This window comes from Rhincodon typus, chromosome 1 (assembly GCF_021869965.1).
Source record: "Rhincodon typus isolate 14 chromosome 1, sRhiTyp1.1, whole genome shotgun sequence".
Lineage (NCBI taxonomy): Eukaryota > Metazoa > Chordata > Chondrichthyes > Orectolobiformes > Rhincodontidae > Rhincodon > Rhincodon typus.
The window spans coordinates 143,479,350-143,494,774 of record NC_063332.1 but is presented as its reverse complement, the minus strand read 5'-3'; the positions used below and the strand labels follow the sequence as shown (position 1 = coordinate 143,494,774).

Sequence of the window (15,425 nt, the reverse complement as noted above, 5' to 3'; positions counted from 1 at the left end):
TTCCTGTTCCTCTGATGCTGCTTGGCCTGCTGTGTTCATCCAGCTCTACACCTTGTTATCTCAGATTCTCCAGCATCTGCAGTTCCTACTATCTCTGCAGTAATAGTTGCACTGGATTTTGTTCAATTGAATAGACAGGCATTCTATATTTTAAAACTAATTTAAAGAAGCCTGAAAACTCTTGGTTGCTGTCTTACTCTGATGCCTAAGTGTTTTGCTTTTGTTTATGTGAGGTGCTTATGTTACAATTTGGGGGTTCAAACTTTTTGTAATTACTTTCTTGTCATTTTTGTTGGATAAGTGAGCAAACTTTACATGAACAGAACAGGAGTGGCAGGGTCAGCTTGTTTTGTGCTACAGTGACACTAGCTTCCAATTGTACTGGTAATGCAGTGCACGTTATTGCACAGGCATTCATTCCTGTGGAGAAAGTTTTACTTATCTGTAAAGTACAAAACGGTTGTAGTCTCTTTTGGTCTATTTCAGCCAAACAGTTTACTCTAAAGTTGACCAAAAAAAATGGTGTAACACTGACCTGACTGAACATAACGTCAATTTTCATCAGTATGACTAATAATTATGTAGGAACATCAGTTTACTGGAAACTTCCTATTCCTGTGTCAAAGTGCATTATGAAAAATATTAACTGTTTGGAGAGCAATGTCTGTCTGGCTGAAAATGTTTGCAATTTCTTACAAAAACCTGTACAAATATCTTTGTAAATCCAGATATTTAACAGCAGAATGGGTGTTGATCATATTAACTTGCTGTATAGTTGTGGAAATGACTTGTGTGAACCTAATTGGCTTGCTTTTTATTTGTTAAAAGATTCCCCAATGATGTTGGACATGTCAATATCTTCAGTTGAAGAAAAACGAGTAAATCCTAATGTGTTGCCTGATTATGCAGATGACATACACAAATACCTAAGAGAAATGGAGGTAAGAAAGCTGTCCGTTCCAGGCATATCTATACTGGGTTCACTTCTGGATGTTTTGAGCCCACAGCACACTTCTAAATATGAGCATGATGTTTTTCTTCCTTTTGTGTGGTGCTGGACTTGTGTTGGCAACTCTTGATACTCTTCTTTTTTTTTACCCAAATGGTCCTTTTTTATATGACTGTATTGGTAAGTTGTCAAACTGAGGACTTCCCACCAAGTCTTTAGAGCATCTTCTAACAATTGAAATTTTGAACTATGTTCTTTTAGCCCTAGAATGTTGAAACAGCATTTGGAGGCTCTGAGATCTGCTATTTCATAAAACAGCAACCAAATCAGCGTCCCCTCCACCCACTCACCATATTGTGATCAAGGAAAGCCATGCAGGCATTTCCAGATGTTTTTAAATGTCTGGTTGCTCTCTCAAATGAGAATCAGGTTGAATATAGATAGTTCAAAAGAAGAAATGAGGCAGGGTATGAGTCATCAGCCAACATAAGAGAATCCAAAGTTCTCTATTGGTGGATAAACAATAAAAGACAAGAGAGGAGACATGGGGCTTAGGCCAATATGGAAATTTCCACATGGAGGTATAGGACATGGCTATGGTCTTATCAAGGAATAAAGAACTAATATAAAGACAAATGTAGGTACTATTAAAATGATAATCAAAGATGATTGAGACACTTGATGGGCTTGAAATGCAAAGAGGTGTTAGGATGCTTCTACTTGAAGCTGATTCATTAGAATCAGAAATGGCTGAGCATACAGAGGAAATTGTAGAGACTGTAACTAGGATCTTCAGTTCTCTTTTCAAGGCAGGAGTAGTGCCAAAAAGTCTGAAATTACAAATATTGCACCCTTGTTCAAAAAAATGGTGTTGGGATAAATTCTACAATTGCAGGCTAATCCATTTAACTTTGGCAGAAATTGAGGGACGTTTAGGGGTACTTTGACAAGATTAGCTAAAAGTTCTGAAGCTGAAGAGATTGTAGAGGCATCTGTGATCTTTAAGAAATCACTGGAGCTAGGCAGGGTCCCAGAGGACTGGAAAATGGCGAATGTAACATCCCTGTTTAAGAAGGGAGGGAGGCAGAAGCTAGGAAATTGTAGGCCAGTTAGCCTGACCTTGGTCAGTAGTAAGATTTTAGTTCTTATGAAGGGTAAGATTGTAGAGTATTTGGAAGTGCATAGTAAAATTAGGCTGAGTCTGCATAGCTTTGTCAAGAAGAGGTCTTGAATTCTTTGAAGATAATGAGCAAGTTAAACTGTGGAGAGCCAATATACATGACCTATTTGGATTTCCAAAAGGCCTTTAAGTTACCACACAGGAGGTTGTTCAATAAGACCCCATGATGTTGGGGACAAGGAGCTGGGCATGGGTTATAGGATTGGCTGACTGGCAGAAAGCAGAGAGTCAGGACAAAGGGGTCTCCTTCAAGATGGCAGCTGGTGACGAGAGTTCTGCTGGGACCATAACTATCTCATACATTAGCAATTTGGACAAAGAAACTGGGCATTGTCATCTGCAAATTTAGCAACCGAGACAAGTAGTGTTGAGGAAGTGAGGAGGCTGTAGGAAGACTTGGACAGGCTAGGAGTGTGGATAAACAAATCAAATGGAATACGGTGGGCAAATGTGAAGTTATGCACTTGGTAGGAAGAAAAAAGGTATAGAATATTTTCTAAATGGTGGAAGGCTTCAGGAATTTGAAGCACCAAGGGACTTGAAGAACAAGGTGGAGGTGGAATCTCGGTGAAATTTACACAATACTGAGAGGCCCTGGATAGTGTGCATATGGAGAAGATGATGTTTCTACAATGAGACTAGGACCCAAGGGCAGACTCACTAGAACTGAGGAGGAATTTCTTCAGACGAAGGATGGTGAAACTTCCTTCCATGGAAGGCTGTAGAGGCCAATTCATTCTCTGTATTTAAGACAGAGAAACCTTCTTGAATGATAAGGGGATTGAAGGTTATGGGGAGATGGTAGGTGAATGGAGGTTGAAAAACATATTAACTGATCATGTGGTAGAGCAGCCTAAACGGGCCCAATCACTTAATTCTGCTTCTATCTCTTATGGTCTAAGTTAGTATGGATTTTTTTAAAGGTAAGTTGTTACAACTACTGTAAATGTTATGAGGTAAATGGAAGGGTTGATGAGGATAATGTAATTGTGGTGTACATGGAATCCCCAAAAGCATTTCAAGTATCTTGAGGCTTGTCAGCAAATTTTGAAGCCAATGGAGTAAAAGGAACAGAGGCAACATGGAGATTGTTAACAACAGATCTTACAAAATTGTATGCTAATCAGAATAGTTTTACATGTTCATAGCTATATAAAAAGAATTACTACATTGACAATAGGTTGATTTATATCTGGGCCTATCTTGTGATTTTTATCTGTTACTCTAATAAATTTATTGTGTCTAAAGGAAGATTTTTTTTATTGCAATGAAAAATGAGCATGATCTTCTTGAAAAGATGACTTCAGGAAAAAAAACTGATATCTTGCAATTTTTCCCAAACTGTTTAGCTGACACGCAGACCCAAACCAGGATATATGAAGAAACAGCCTGATATTACCAATAGTATGAGAGCTATCCTTGTTGATTGGCTTGTGGAAGTTGGTGAAGAATACAAATTGCAGAATGAAACACTATATCTAGCTGTAAACTACATTGACAGATTCTTGTCATCCATGTCTGTCCTCCGAGGGAAGCTGCAGCTTGTAGGAACTGCTGCCATGCTGTTGGCATCGTAAGTATATACTTAACTAATGGGTTAGTTTAAATTTTAAGCTCATTTTACTTTCCTCAATTTTCCAGAAATCTGTTTTTGATTTCACCTCCAATTTTTTTTTTTTAAGCCTTTTAGCTCTTCATCTGTCATGGGATGCCTAGTTGTGACCCATTTTCAGTTCCCTAACCTTGAATACGTGGTCTTCACAGTTTAGAAAGTTCTATAATTTTTACTTGTATTTCCTGTTTTGCTTGTTTGTCCAACATGAATTGGAGGTTCTAGATTTGCAAAAAGTTTGGTCAACAAGGCACAGCACTAAAATTATAAAATGACTTAACTTGCAACTTAATGAAAACATAGGAGCTAATGCTGGTACCAAACTATGCCTGTGACTGAACTTGACAAATCTGCACTGATTTGGAGTTGACTGTCACATCTTTGCTGAACAGTATTGCTTGTTGGGAGGGTTCAAAGTTGATTGGGTAGAAGTGTTAGACAGACTCTCTCTTTCAACTTAAAGTTGAAAAGGCTATGAGACTAGATGAGATGCATCCAAGGATTTTGAAGGAAGAGTGTGGAAACTGCAGGGACTCCGGCCACAATCTTTCAGACTTCCCTAGATCCGAAGTGCTAGACTGGAGAATTGCAAATATTATAGCCTTGTTCAAGAAGGGCTGTAAAGATAAGCCCAGTAAGTATGAACCAGGCAATTTAACTTCAGTGGTAGGGAAACATCTAGAAACAATTATTTGGAATCCCATTAGTTGCATGGAATAGGGTGGGTTGGTTAGAATCAACATGGATTTCTAAAGGGAAAGTCAAGTTCAACTAACCTTGTTAGTTTTTGGAATAATTAACAAAAGTTCAATGGTATACATGGACTTTCGGAGGTATTTGATACAGTGCCTCAACAGACCTGTGAGGAAAGTTTATAGGTCATGGAATAAAAGGGTCAGTACAAATGGATACAAATTGGCTGATCTGATAGCAAACAACAGAATAATGATCAACAGATTCTCTGATTGGATGTGGGCTTGTAGTGGGGTTCCTTAGGGGTGGGTATTGAGACCTATTGATGTTAGTTAACAATCTAGATGTTAGATGTGTAGGGGACAACTTCAAAGTCATATGACAAACTTTGAAGAATTGTAAATTGAGGGCAGTGTAGAACTCCAGAAGAACATAAGTTGGAGTGGGCAGATATGTAGGAAATGAGTTTCAATGCTGAAGTGTGTGGTGGTGCTTTTTTTGCAGCAAGAGCACAAACATACAAAATGGAGAGTAAAATTTAAGGTGAACTGCAGGAGCAGAGGGACCTGCATGTATATGTGCACAGGTCATCAAAAGTGATAAGTAGAGAAAGCTGCAAATAAAATTATGGTATCCTCAGCTTTATTAATAGAGGCATAGAGTAAGAAAGCAAGGAGTTGTTGAACTTGTACAAGACACTCGTTAGACCTCAATATTGTGTGGGGTTCTGGTTGCCACATAGGAACAATGTGAATGCATTGGAGAGTGTGCAGAAATAGTTTACAAGAATGGTTGCAGGAATGAGGAACTTCAATGATGAGGATAATTTGAAGTTAGGACTCCTTGGCAAGAAGCAAGTTGAGATCTGTTTTGCAGTTTTCAAAATCCATAAGCAGGCTGGATAGAGTAGATGGGGAGAAACTGGTTTTAAAGTTCTGTATAGAACAAAAAAAGTAAGATGAAGTGAGGAAAATCCACCCCCCATAGTCAGATATGGATTCACTGTCTGAACATTTGGAGGGGGCAGGTTCATTTAAGGCATTGAAGAGATATTGATTTTGGATAATAGTAATGTGTGGTGGGAAGGAAAAGCAGGAGACTGACACTAGGTAATGCTCATTCACAAGTTGGTGCATGCATGATAGGCTGGAATGGCCTTCCTTGCATTGTAACACTTGAGATTCTGGGTGCAGCGAATTCTGAAAGAGGAAGGAGCATCAGCCTGGAGTTATGGTCCATTTTGGAACCGGTAATATTACTATCAAAAGGATTGAGGACCTAGGACAGTTTCAGGAGTGAAGAAAATGATTAAACCTTAACAGCCCATATTGTTTCTTAGAGTGTACTAATCTGAAAGGGTAGTATAATAGCTTTCCAATTTTCATTGAAACTTGGACAATTCAGGTTTTTGAGAAGGAAGGGATGAGGTCTAAATTTAAAAGCTCCGTAGGGATCTGTTCTGGGATCTCTGCTGTTTGTGATCTTTATAAATGACTTGGATGCGGAAGTGGAAGGGTGGGCTAGTAAGTTTGCCGATGACACAGATTGGTGGAGTTGTGGACAGTGTGGAGGGCTGTTGTAGGTTGCAATGGGACATTGACAGGATGCAGAGCTGGGCAAAGAAGTGGCAGATGGAATTCAACCCAGAAAAGTGTGAAGTGATTTATTTTGGAAGGTCAATGTTGAATGCAGAATACAGGGTTAATGGCAGGATTCTCAGCAGTGTGGAGGAACAGAGGGATCTTGGGGTCCATGTCTATAGATCCCTCAAAGTTGCTACCCAAGTTGATAGGGTTGTAAAGAAGGCGTACGGTGTGTTGGCTTTCATTGGCAGGGGAATTGAGTTTAAGAGCCGTAAGGTTATGCTGCAGCTCTATAAAACTCTGGTTAGACCACACTTGGAATATTGTGTTCAGTTCTGGTCGCCTCATTACAGGAAGAATGTGGAAGCTTTAGAGAGGGTGCAGAGGAGATTTACCAGGATGCTGCCTGGACTGGAGGGGAGGTCTTATGACAAAAGGTTGAGAGCAAGGCTTTTCTCATTAGAGTGAAGAAGGATGAGCGGTGACTTGATAGAGGTGTACAAGAGGCATAGATAGTGGACAGCCAGAAACTTTTTTTTCCCAGGGTGAAAATGATTATTACATGGGGGCATAATTTTAAGGTGATTGGAGGAAGGTTCTTTACACAGTGGTGGGCATGTGGAATGCGCTGCTGGCAGTGGCAGTGGAGTCAGATACATTAGAGCCATTTAAGCGACTCTTGGATAGGCACATGGAGGATAGTAAAATGTGGGGTATGCAGGGTAGATTGATCTTAGTAGGATAATAGGTCGGCACAACATCGTGGGCTGAAGGGCCTGTGCTGTACTGTTCTATGTTCTGTGTTATTTGTAGAGTTGACATAGGCAAAATAGACCCAATGACCTCTTAGACTGTCTGCTCTGTAACACACCTCTTTCTAGTTAAGTCTTTTGGGTGGTAAAGTGGGGAAAAGAAATTTGTACTGAAGTTACTAATTTTCAGTTGCAATCCTGTTCTGACAAGCTATTTGTCTTAATTTAAATTTGTTATACTGCCAATGTTATTATTTTGAAAAGCTTGCTTACAGGTTTTATTTCCTGTAGAAAATTTGAAGAAATATATCCACCTGAGGTTGCCGAATTTGTGTACATTACTGATGATACCTACACAAAGAAGCAAGTTCTACGGATGGAACATCTTATTCTTAAAGTTTTGTCATTTGACTTGGCAGCACCAACAATAAACCAATTCCTTAATCAATACATTGGACGTGAGAAAGCCAGCAGTAAAGTTGAGAGCTTGTCTATGGTAAGTATCGTGTAAGTTCTGTTGTGCATCCAAGTTCCACTGAACCAGGTTTAATCTTTTTAAAAATGTGGAACTAAAACTGCCTTGGGTTATGAAGGACATGTTTGTATTTTTTAAGCTTGTTTCCATTAAATATAGAATTGGTCATCGAATAGTCAATTTTCACAGCACGGATTTTGCCGATTGGCATGGACACACATCTATCTATTTTAATCCTGTTTTCCAGCATTCGGCCCATAGCCTTGTATGCTATGATACTTCAACTGTTTGACTAAATAATATTTAAACGTCTTGAGGGTTCCTGCCTCTATCACCCTTTTAGGCAGAGTTGTAGATGCCCACAGCCCTGTGGGTGAAACATTGTTTCTTCAAATCCCTCTAAACCTTCTGGAGACAATAAGGACTGCAAGATGCTGGAAGCCACAGTTTATAGGTGTGTTGCTGGAAAAGCACAACAGGTCAGACAGCATCAGAGGAGCAGGAAAGTCAACATTCTGGGCTGAAACCCTTCGCCAGTCCTGTCAAAGGGTTTCAGCCCAAAACATTGACTTTCGTGCTCCTCTGATGCCCCCTCAACTGGATTGGAGCAATTTAGCTAGAATTCTGTTGAATAAGCTGCTGGAGAACTTTTTTCCATTTCAGAATTTGAGGCTTTGAAATTTTATGCCCCAGGGGATAGTGAATTTTGTCATCCCATATCTTCAAGACTGTTAATAGTATTTCTGGGCATTAAAAAGAATTGAATAGAATGGGAAATTGAGTTTTATTTGGTTTAACTTCCTATATGATCATAATATAGGCATATACAGCCTCACATGCTTGTTTCATCCTACTTCCTGTTCCTATTTTTGTTTTTTAACCAGAATATTTCTTTGTTCCGTTTTGACAGTACCTAGCAGAACTCAGTTTGATTGATTCCGAACTATTCCTAAAATATCTACCTTCAGTTCTTGCCGCATCTGCCTTTTGTTTGGCCAACTATACGATATCACGAACTAGCTGGGTAAGCTATGAATGACTTTTTGTTTTTTTGCAAATTCTCAGTGCTTTTGTATAGAGAAGCATTAACAGTTGTGGCTGGAAGTGTGGCTTTTGGATGTAGCTCATTGGCCACTTGACCCACAGAAATCATGACTAATAATGTGGAATTTCCTAAGTGGACAATCCTACTTGTTAGGAAATGATTGCTGACAACACTATTCTGTGGCACCTTAGAAATCTTTTGAAGGAAGCAAATGTGCAGAAAGGGAGTCTGTATAATCTGTAAATAGGTCCAGTCTGGCAGTTTACAGCCACTGTCTTGGGAAGGAAATGACTCAACTGGTTTGCAGCAGATAGCTTGCTGAGGATGCTTCAATCTTGTGTAACAATGGTAGGTGTGACCATCATACAAATATGAAGAAAGCTATCATTTTTAACATGTAAACATCCAATGCTGTGCCACGTGGGACAGACTTTAGACAGATATGGCACCCACTTAGTTTTGCAGTTTAAAAAATGTAATCTGTAATATTGTGGCTGGGCCATTGCCTCACTCTTGACAATTAACCCAGAAAATGCGTAGTTCTTTATGAAGCCATAGTCCATAGAGCAGCAACAGGCCATTCAAGCCAACTACCCAAACCTGATATTTATGTTGTGGAAAATAACTTGTGCATTTTCATTTAGATCTGTTAGCCTTTCCTCTGTTCCTTTTCATCCCTTGTACTAACGTGTTTTCTCCTTGTGTATCTGCACTATTCACCTAATGGCTTGTAGTAGAATGTTTTGTGCTTTGAGATTTTTTTTTTATTTTGAGTAAAGAAATTATGAATTCCTTTCTTGCCATTTTTTTGGATTTTATGGCTTCCAAGACTTGCGTCTCCTATGAGGGGAGAGAGTTTCTCTATATCTCTACCTTTTTTTAAAAACCCCTCTCTTTTTTTTTTTAAATTATGAAGAATTCTAGGTTATCCTTCTCTAGAGGGGGAAAATGTATCCAGCCTTTCAGGGTTATGTCTTCTCCTTGTAAATCCTCCTTACATGGTTTTTCAGTACTTGTTTTTCAATGTTCAAGGGTGACCTGACTCAAGATTTTTTGATAAGTTTTAAAATGAAGAAGTGTCACAGGATCCGAAATGTTAATTCTGATCTTTCTTAAATGCTGCCAGACCTGCTGAGCTTTTCGAGCAACATCTGTTTTTATTTCTGATTTGCAGCATCTGCAGTTCTTTCAGTTTTTAAAATGATGCCTCTGGTTTTCAATTATTTCTAGTGTTTGGTATACTTTTTTCAAATAGGTGTATTAATATTTGACACTAGGAAGGGGCTCATGATGTTAGAATATCATGGCGCTGTCTGTTCACTTAATTTGTACATGCATATAAATCATTCAAATAAGAACAGAAGTAGGACTTTCAGCTTGATCTTCTTCAATAAGGTTACGGCTGATTTGTTTGTGTTCCAAATTCCATGTTTACATGTACCCTTTTTTATGATCTTCAATTCCTTGCCTCGAATCTATCTGCATCCACCTTTTTAAAAACATCCAATGATCCCATTCTTTGAGAAAACAACATTTCCTGCCCTAAAAAGTTGGTGCTGGAATTTCTGAACTTGCCCAAAAATGAAGTATCTTTTCCATGTCCACCATATCAAGACCATTCAGGATCATGTAAAATCAACCAGATCACCCCAGCCTTTCTAAAACTCCAGATAATTTGTTTGGAAGAGAATTCCAGGATTTTGGCCCTATGACTGTAAAAGGACAAAGATGTTTCCAAGTTAGGATGGTGAGCAATCCACATTACCATTTTGAGGATTTTTCTAAATTAACACTTACCATGTCACATACTTTAGCAGAACTTCTTTCTTTATCCTGCATGTCATTAGCATTGACATGGACGACACAACCTTCCTTTCTTTCTTCAAGTTCCTCACCCACAGCGGTGATCCTCTACCCTGGCACCAAGCAGACAACACAGCCCTTTGGGCTCATGCTGTTTGTTGAAGAGAAATGCTAATCTCCCTCACTATACTATACCCTAGTACCACCACAGGTCTGTCTTGCACCTTTTTTTTTCTCCTTTGTTTATTGAAGTATGCTGTAATATGTATCAATTTCCAGACTGTTCCAAATCTAAGGAATTTTGGAAAGTCCTAGCAATTGTATCAACTATATCTGGAGTTGTTTCTTTCAGAAACCTAGGGGAGAGGATGTTGGGTCCTGCTATTTGTCAGATTTCAGTTCCTTAATTTTTTTTTTCCAACTTTTTTTAATCTTAATCTTAATTTCCCACCTTGCCTTAGACCCTAGGTGACAATCATTTATGGAAGGAAACTCTACTACTTCTGTGAAGACAGACACAATATTTGTTCAATGTCTCTGCCATTTCCTCACTCCAAACCCCACTCCCCTTCTAATTTATCTTGTCTTTGCTTCTTGGGGGCCAGCATTTACTTCTGGTATCTTCATTTTTTTTTGTATTCTTTAAACCTCATGATTTGTTTTTATATTTATGGCCAGTTTATACTCCTTTCTCCTCCTATCAACATTTTGTTGGCCCTTGGTTTTTAAAACCACCTTTTTAATCCTCAAAATTGTTGGTTTCTTTTGAAATATTACAAGCCTCTGTACCCGACACTCTTCTGTTTCCCACTGTTTGTTTACAGTGATACATTTTAGTCTGTTTATCCAATTAACCTCTGTCAGTTCTCCTCATACCTGTAATTGTGTTTTTGGAGTATGTTGCTTTCAGTGGTGGAACAGTCACTATTTGAGGATTTTTTTTTATTACAGTAACCCTACTTCATTACACAGTAGATTTGTGTTTTATCCTTAGTCAGTTCCACAAATTTGTTTGAATATTCTACAAACTCTTCTACAGTACAGTTGCCAATTTAATTGTCCAAATCTATATGAAGGTTAAAGTTTCCCACAATTTATCATGCCTTTATTTCAAGCTCCAATCGTTTGCTTAATACTTTGTCCAATGTTATAATGGGCTTATAAACTGCTCCAGTCTCTTGCTACTCCTAACTTCTTCTCATACTGATTCTACTTAATCTTCTGAGGCCAAATCACTTTGTATCAATGCTTTTGTTGTCACTTACTATCTGGATACCCCTCATTGTTTTTCTGTCTCCAAAATATTAGTTACCCTGGAAACTTTGTTTTCCCCACCCATGATCATGTATAACTTTGCAGGTTGATTTTTAGAAGTGCCGTTTGCCAGATGTTGTTGTATTTAGGTTTACCAAAGACTAAGTACTGTTTGCAGTAACATCAATTATACTTTCTTTCTAGCCTAGATCATTAGCTCAATTGACAGGATATGTCTTAGAAAGCTTAATGCCTTGTGTGACAGACCTTCACCAAAACTACCTCAAAGCATCTGAGCACGCACAGCAAGCAGTACGGGAGAAATATAAGAGCTCTAAGTAAGTATAGTACTAGCTGGCACCTTGGTCAATGACCAAAGAGGATGATTTGAAATTTTAAAATTTGGTTGGTTTATTACTACTTGCATATGTAACTTCTCATCCATAAGTCTTAACTCTTCTTTGTTATCCAACAAACTTTTTTAAAATTGTTTTTTGGCTTTCTTTGCAAGGGTTTTTTTTTACAGCAGTGAAATTTCAGACGGGTAAAAGAAAAATGCAGTGTAACGAATTGCATCATAAAGGGGACTACCTTTTGGATAAAACATAAAATCGGCTACAATGTCCACTGTTCAACTTGCATCCAAACAGGAGTGGATATCGACCCTTTTTTTTTGGAGGTTGTCCCCATAATTTGTTATTTCACACCTTAGAATGCTGAGGCTGCTTGGGACATTTTGAAGAGCCACTGTTTTTATGCTGTCCTCCCAGTTAAAAGGAACAGTTCCCAACAACAACAAGACTCCCTTTTTTTTTTGGATTGCTCATCTTGCCACCCAAGAAGGATGATGCAGTCTGTAAGCTAGTACGTAATAGAAATAGAAAAGTAACTTTGTACATTACTTTTGTGCTTGATGTGACCTCAATTGACACTTAAGATGAATACAGCCAGTTCCGTTTTAAAAATTTTCAGTCCATGCTCCCTGTTGAATCTATTCACCCTTGTTATTTCGGGCCACATCTAGGTTTTTACTGTGTTTTGTGAGGCACTTTGCATAAAATACCCAGTTTGAGCTGGGATCCTTTATAAGAACTTGAATCTGCCAAGATGACTTGCTGCTGAATTTCTGTTCTTGCATTTGGTATTTTTATAATAGATTTTGGATCAACAATAAAATCTAATGCATGAGGCAAATAACACTACCGTTGAACTGGATAAAAATTTGCATTGAGGATTCTACCATGTTGATTTGAGCTTTGTGCTTCAGCATTAATCACAGAACAGTCATTTCTCACTTGATGAATTTTCTCTTGCAGATATCATGGTGTGTCAAACATTGATCCACCACTTTCTTTGGACCTGCTGCTTTTAAAACAGTGATGCTATCAACCTTGTTTAGTGTGTATATATTGCATACATTTGTGAAATCTGAAGAGTATTTTTGTACAGCTCAGTATTTTTTTTGAAATATAATGTGGACTTTGACCAACCTGCCACTGCAACCTCCAGCACTGGATAACTGCAATGTAACTTGCTAACTTTTGTGGGATATTACAACAACAGCTGAAATATGTTTTATACTTGTACATTTCTGAATTATGAACACGTGCAATCCCATTGTATACAACTTTTTATATTTAGAGCTAAAATAACCAAGCCTGAATGAACTAATAGGACATGTTTTGTTAATTCACTTGGTAAAACTATGTGCATACAATTTTTTATCACAAGTAGAATAATAGGTATTTTTTAAAGAATGCCAATGTATTATTTTATAATGATCCTGACTGGCTTCTTTCAACCAATGTCAGCTGAACAAATGTTAATTAAACATGCCAAGTGGGTTAAGTATGGCCAGTCTTGCCCGGTGCACTAATTTAGTAAGACCTAATGGTGCTTCCACAATTTGAGGGGGGGGGAAGCTTTCAAATGTGGATTATAATGACTGCAATATGGGCCTGTTGGGGTATGCTCAATATTATGTCAAAAAGCACAATCCTCCAATGTAGCTATATGAGCATTTGGCATACTGTTGTTGAGGATTAATTATTTTGCTTATGACGTCCAATTCCATTGATGCTATTTCCCTACTGCTTGTCAGTTGGGGTTAAAATTCTTGAACTATCAGACATGAATAGGCAAATGTTTTGTAGTTCATAAGGATATTAAATTTGACCCTGTTCTTGGATAAAATACTGCCTTTAACAGAAATCAGAATGTCCTTTTTTTTTTTGAATAAGGAAAGCAAATGTGCTTAACATTTCATGAACTTTGAGCTTTCTCTTTATCTACATGCCTCTTTCAAAACACAACCCGTTGGCTTTTTGGACTGAGGTATGTGATGGGAAGAGGGGGTTTTCATTATAATTGAACAATTAATACATGAACATTTTATTTCTGATTTTTAGGTGTGCCCTCAACCTTTTGGTTGTACTAAACTTTATAAAACATCTTATTTTGTGCCTGAAAACCATGGCATAACTAGGCAGGGAAAAATCAAGCCCTTGTTACCATGCCTACTTGAATGGCTTCCAATGTAAATTATGGAATATGTAACAAATTTACAAATAAACATGCATTAAATCCACTGAGCTTCAGTATGAATGTTGGATTCTGTTTTTTAATATTACTTGCACTTTCATTTGGTTCTTAATCTTGTAAGTGCTTTAAAACTGCAGTTTGTTTATTTTTTTTTTGGTTCTTTTTGTTTTTGAGGCCAAATACTTTGTGTGCTTTTCTGGTATACAAATGCCTGAACTTTGGTAAATAAGTAGTGTCTAGGTTTGTGGATAATAGAGTTGCAGTGCAATCCTGGTGAGCACGATTGTAGCAAACTGCAGAACACTTTGGTTAAAAATAGGTAGGTGCAATTTAATTTGGTAAGTTAGAAGCAAATCTCTTCTGGAGAGACACTATAATAATGGCACACTTTTTGGGGTGTAGTGCAAGAGCAGAAGGAACTGGAGTGCATATTTCATCAACTGTTAAATGTAACCATGAATTTGATAGGATAAGTAGTGTTTTGGAATACTGGTTTTTGTATGTAATACTATTATTTACAAAGCCAAGTCATGCAAAACCTCCAAGATTTTGTTTTTTTTTTAAATGGTTTCAGCTGAAACCAACCAAAATTTAGGCTGGACAAAACGTTGGAAAGATTGAGGTCTCAAGGATTCTGAGGAGGTTCATAAGGATGATGCTCAACTGTGTAGAGTGAATAAAAGGCTTGGGATTGTTATTTAAATCAGAATATTAAATGGAGCTATTTCAAGTGGTTCAGTAACCACAGGTCATAAATCAAGTAATTTGCAATTATCTTCAGTCCCTGCCAGAATTTCTGTTCCCTAGCAATTGCCTGAGCATTCTATTATCCTTCCATTACTGTCAGGTCTGCCTACTTTCATATCAGTAAAATTCTACACCCGTGCCCATACTATGGCTTGGGTGCTGAAATCCTCACTCGTGTGATCAGCCATTTGTAGCTAGATCTGCCTGTATTAGGTGAAATACAGCTAGGGTCTTGCTGTTCTCAATCACAACTGTTCACAATTTCAAGATAGCCCCTAGCTTATCTTCATTACAAACTGTCATCTGTAACCTCTACACCATCTCTCCCAGCTTCACACTCAGAAAATAGGTGCAGCAAATTAATGTTTGTCACCAAAATCTAAACTATCTAGTCAGCTGCCTCTGCATAGCCAGTCTCCTCTTCAAATTCTTAAGTCCAAACCTCCCTAAAATCTGCTGGTTCATCTCCAAATTGTCTTTCAGTAGTTGCTGTATTTTGTAATTCCCATTAAATGTCTGACCACCTGACTTGCTTTCCTGGTTCTCTTGATAACTGAACTTAACCAACCTTAACCAAGATTTCGATTCATCATTGCAAATAACCACTCTATTTTGAACTTCTCTTGACCTCAACTCTTTGACTACGTCATCTTCCAAATCATGTCCATCTTCAGTTTTAAGTTTAAATCTCTTCAATTGGGTTCCACCTGTCATATCAAACTTCTCTAATCAAAAACTACATCCTATGCAAGACGACAAGGTGCAGAGCTGGATGAACACAGCAGGCCAAG

At 38.1% G+C, this 15,425-nt stretch overlaps 1 protein-coding gene across 5 annotated transcripts in view; it reads left to right on the top strand.

Annotated features, from left to right (window-relative positions):
- LOC109916715 (cyclin-A2-like) overlaps positions 1-13,933 on the top strand; it is a 40,301-nt gene extending 26,368 nt beyond the window's left edge. For all 5 annotated transcript variants that reach the window (XM_048596184.1, XM_048596171.1, XM_048596177.1 and 2 more), the window contains exons 4-9: positions 829-941; positions 3,479-3,702; positions 7,061-7,265; positions 8,155-8,268; positions 11,551-11,684; positions 12,663-13,933. In XM_048596184.1, coding sequence (XP_048452141.1) covers positions 829-941; positions 3,479-3,702; positions 7,061-7,265; positions 8,155-8,268; positions 11,551-11,684; positions 12,663-12,726 — 854 coding nt within the window. In that variant the 3' untranslated portion in view covers positions 12,727-13,933. The remainder of the gene's footprint in view (positions 1-828; positions 942-3,478; positions 3,703-7,060; positions 7,266-8,154; positions 8,269-11,550; positions 11,685-12,662) is intronic.
- The last annotated feature ends 1,492 nt before the right edge of the window (positions 13,934-15,425 follow it).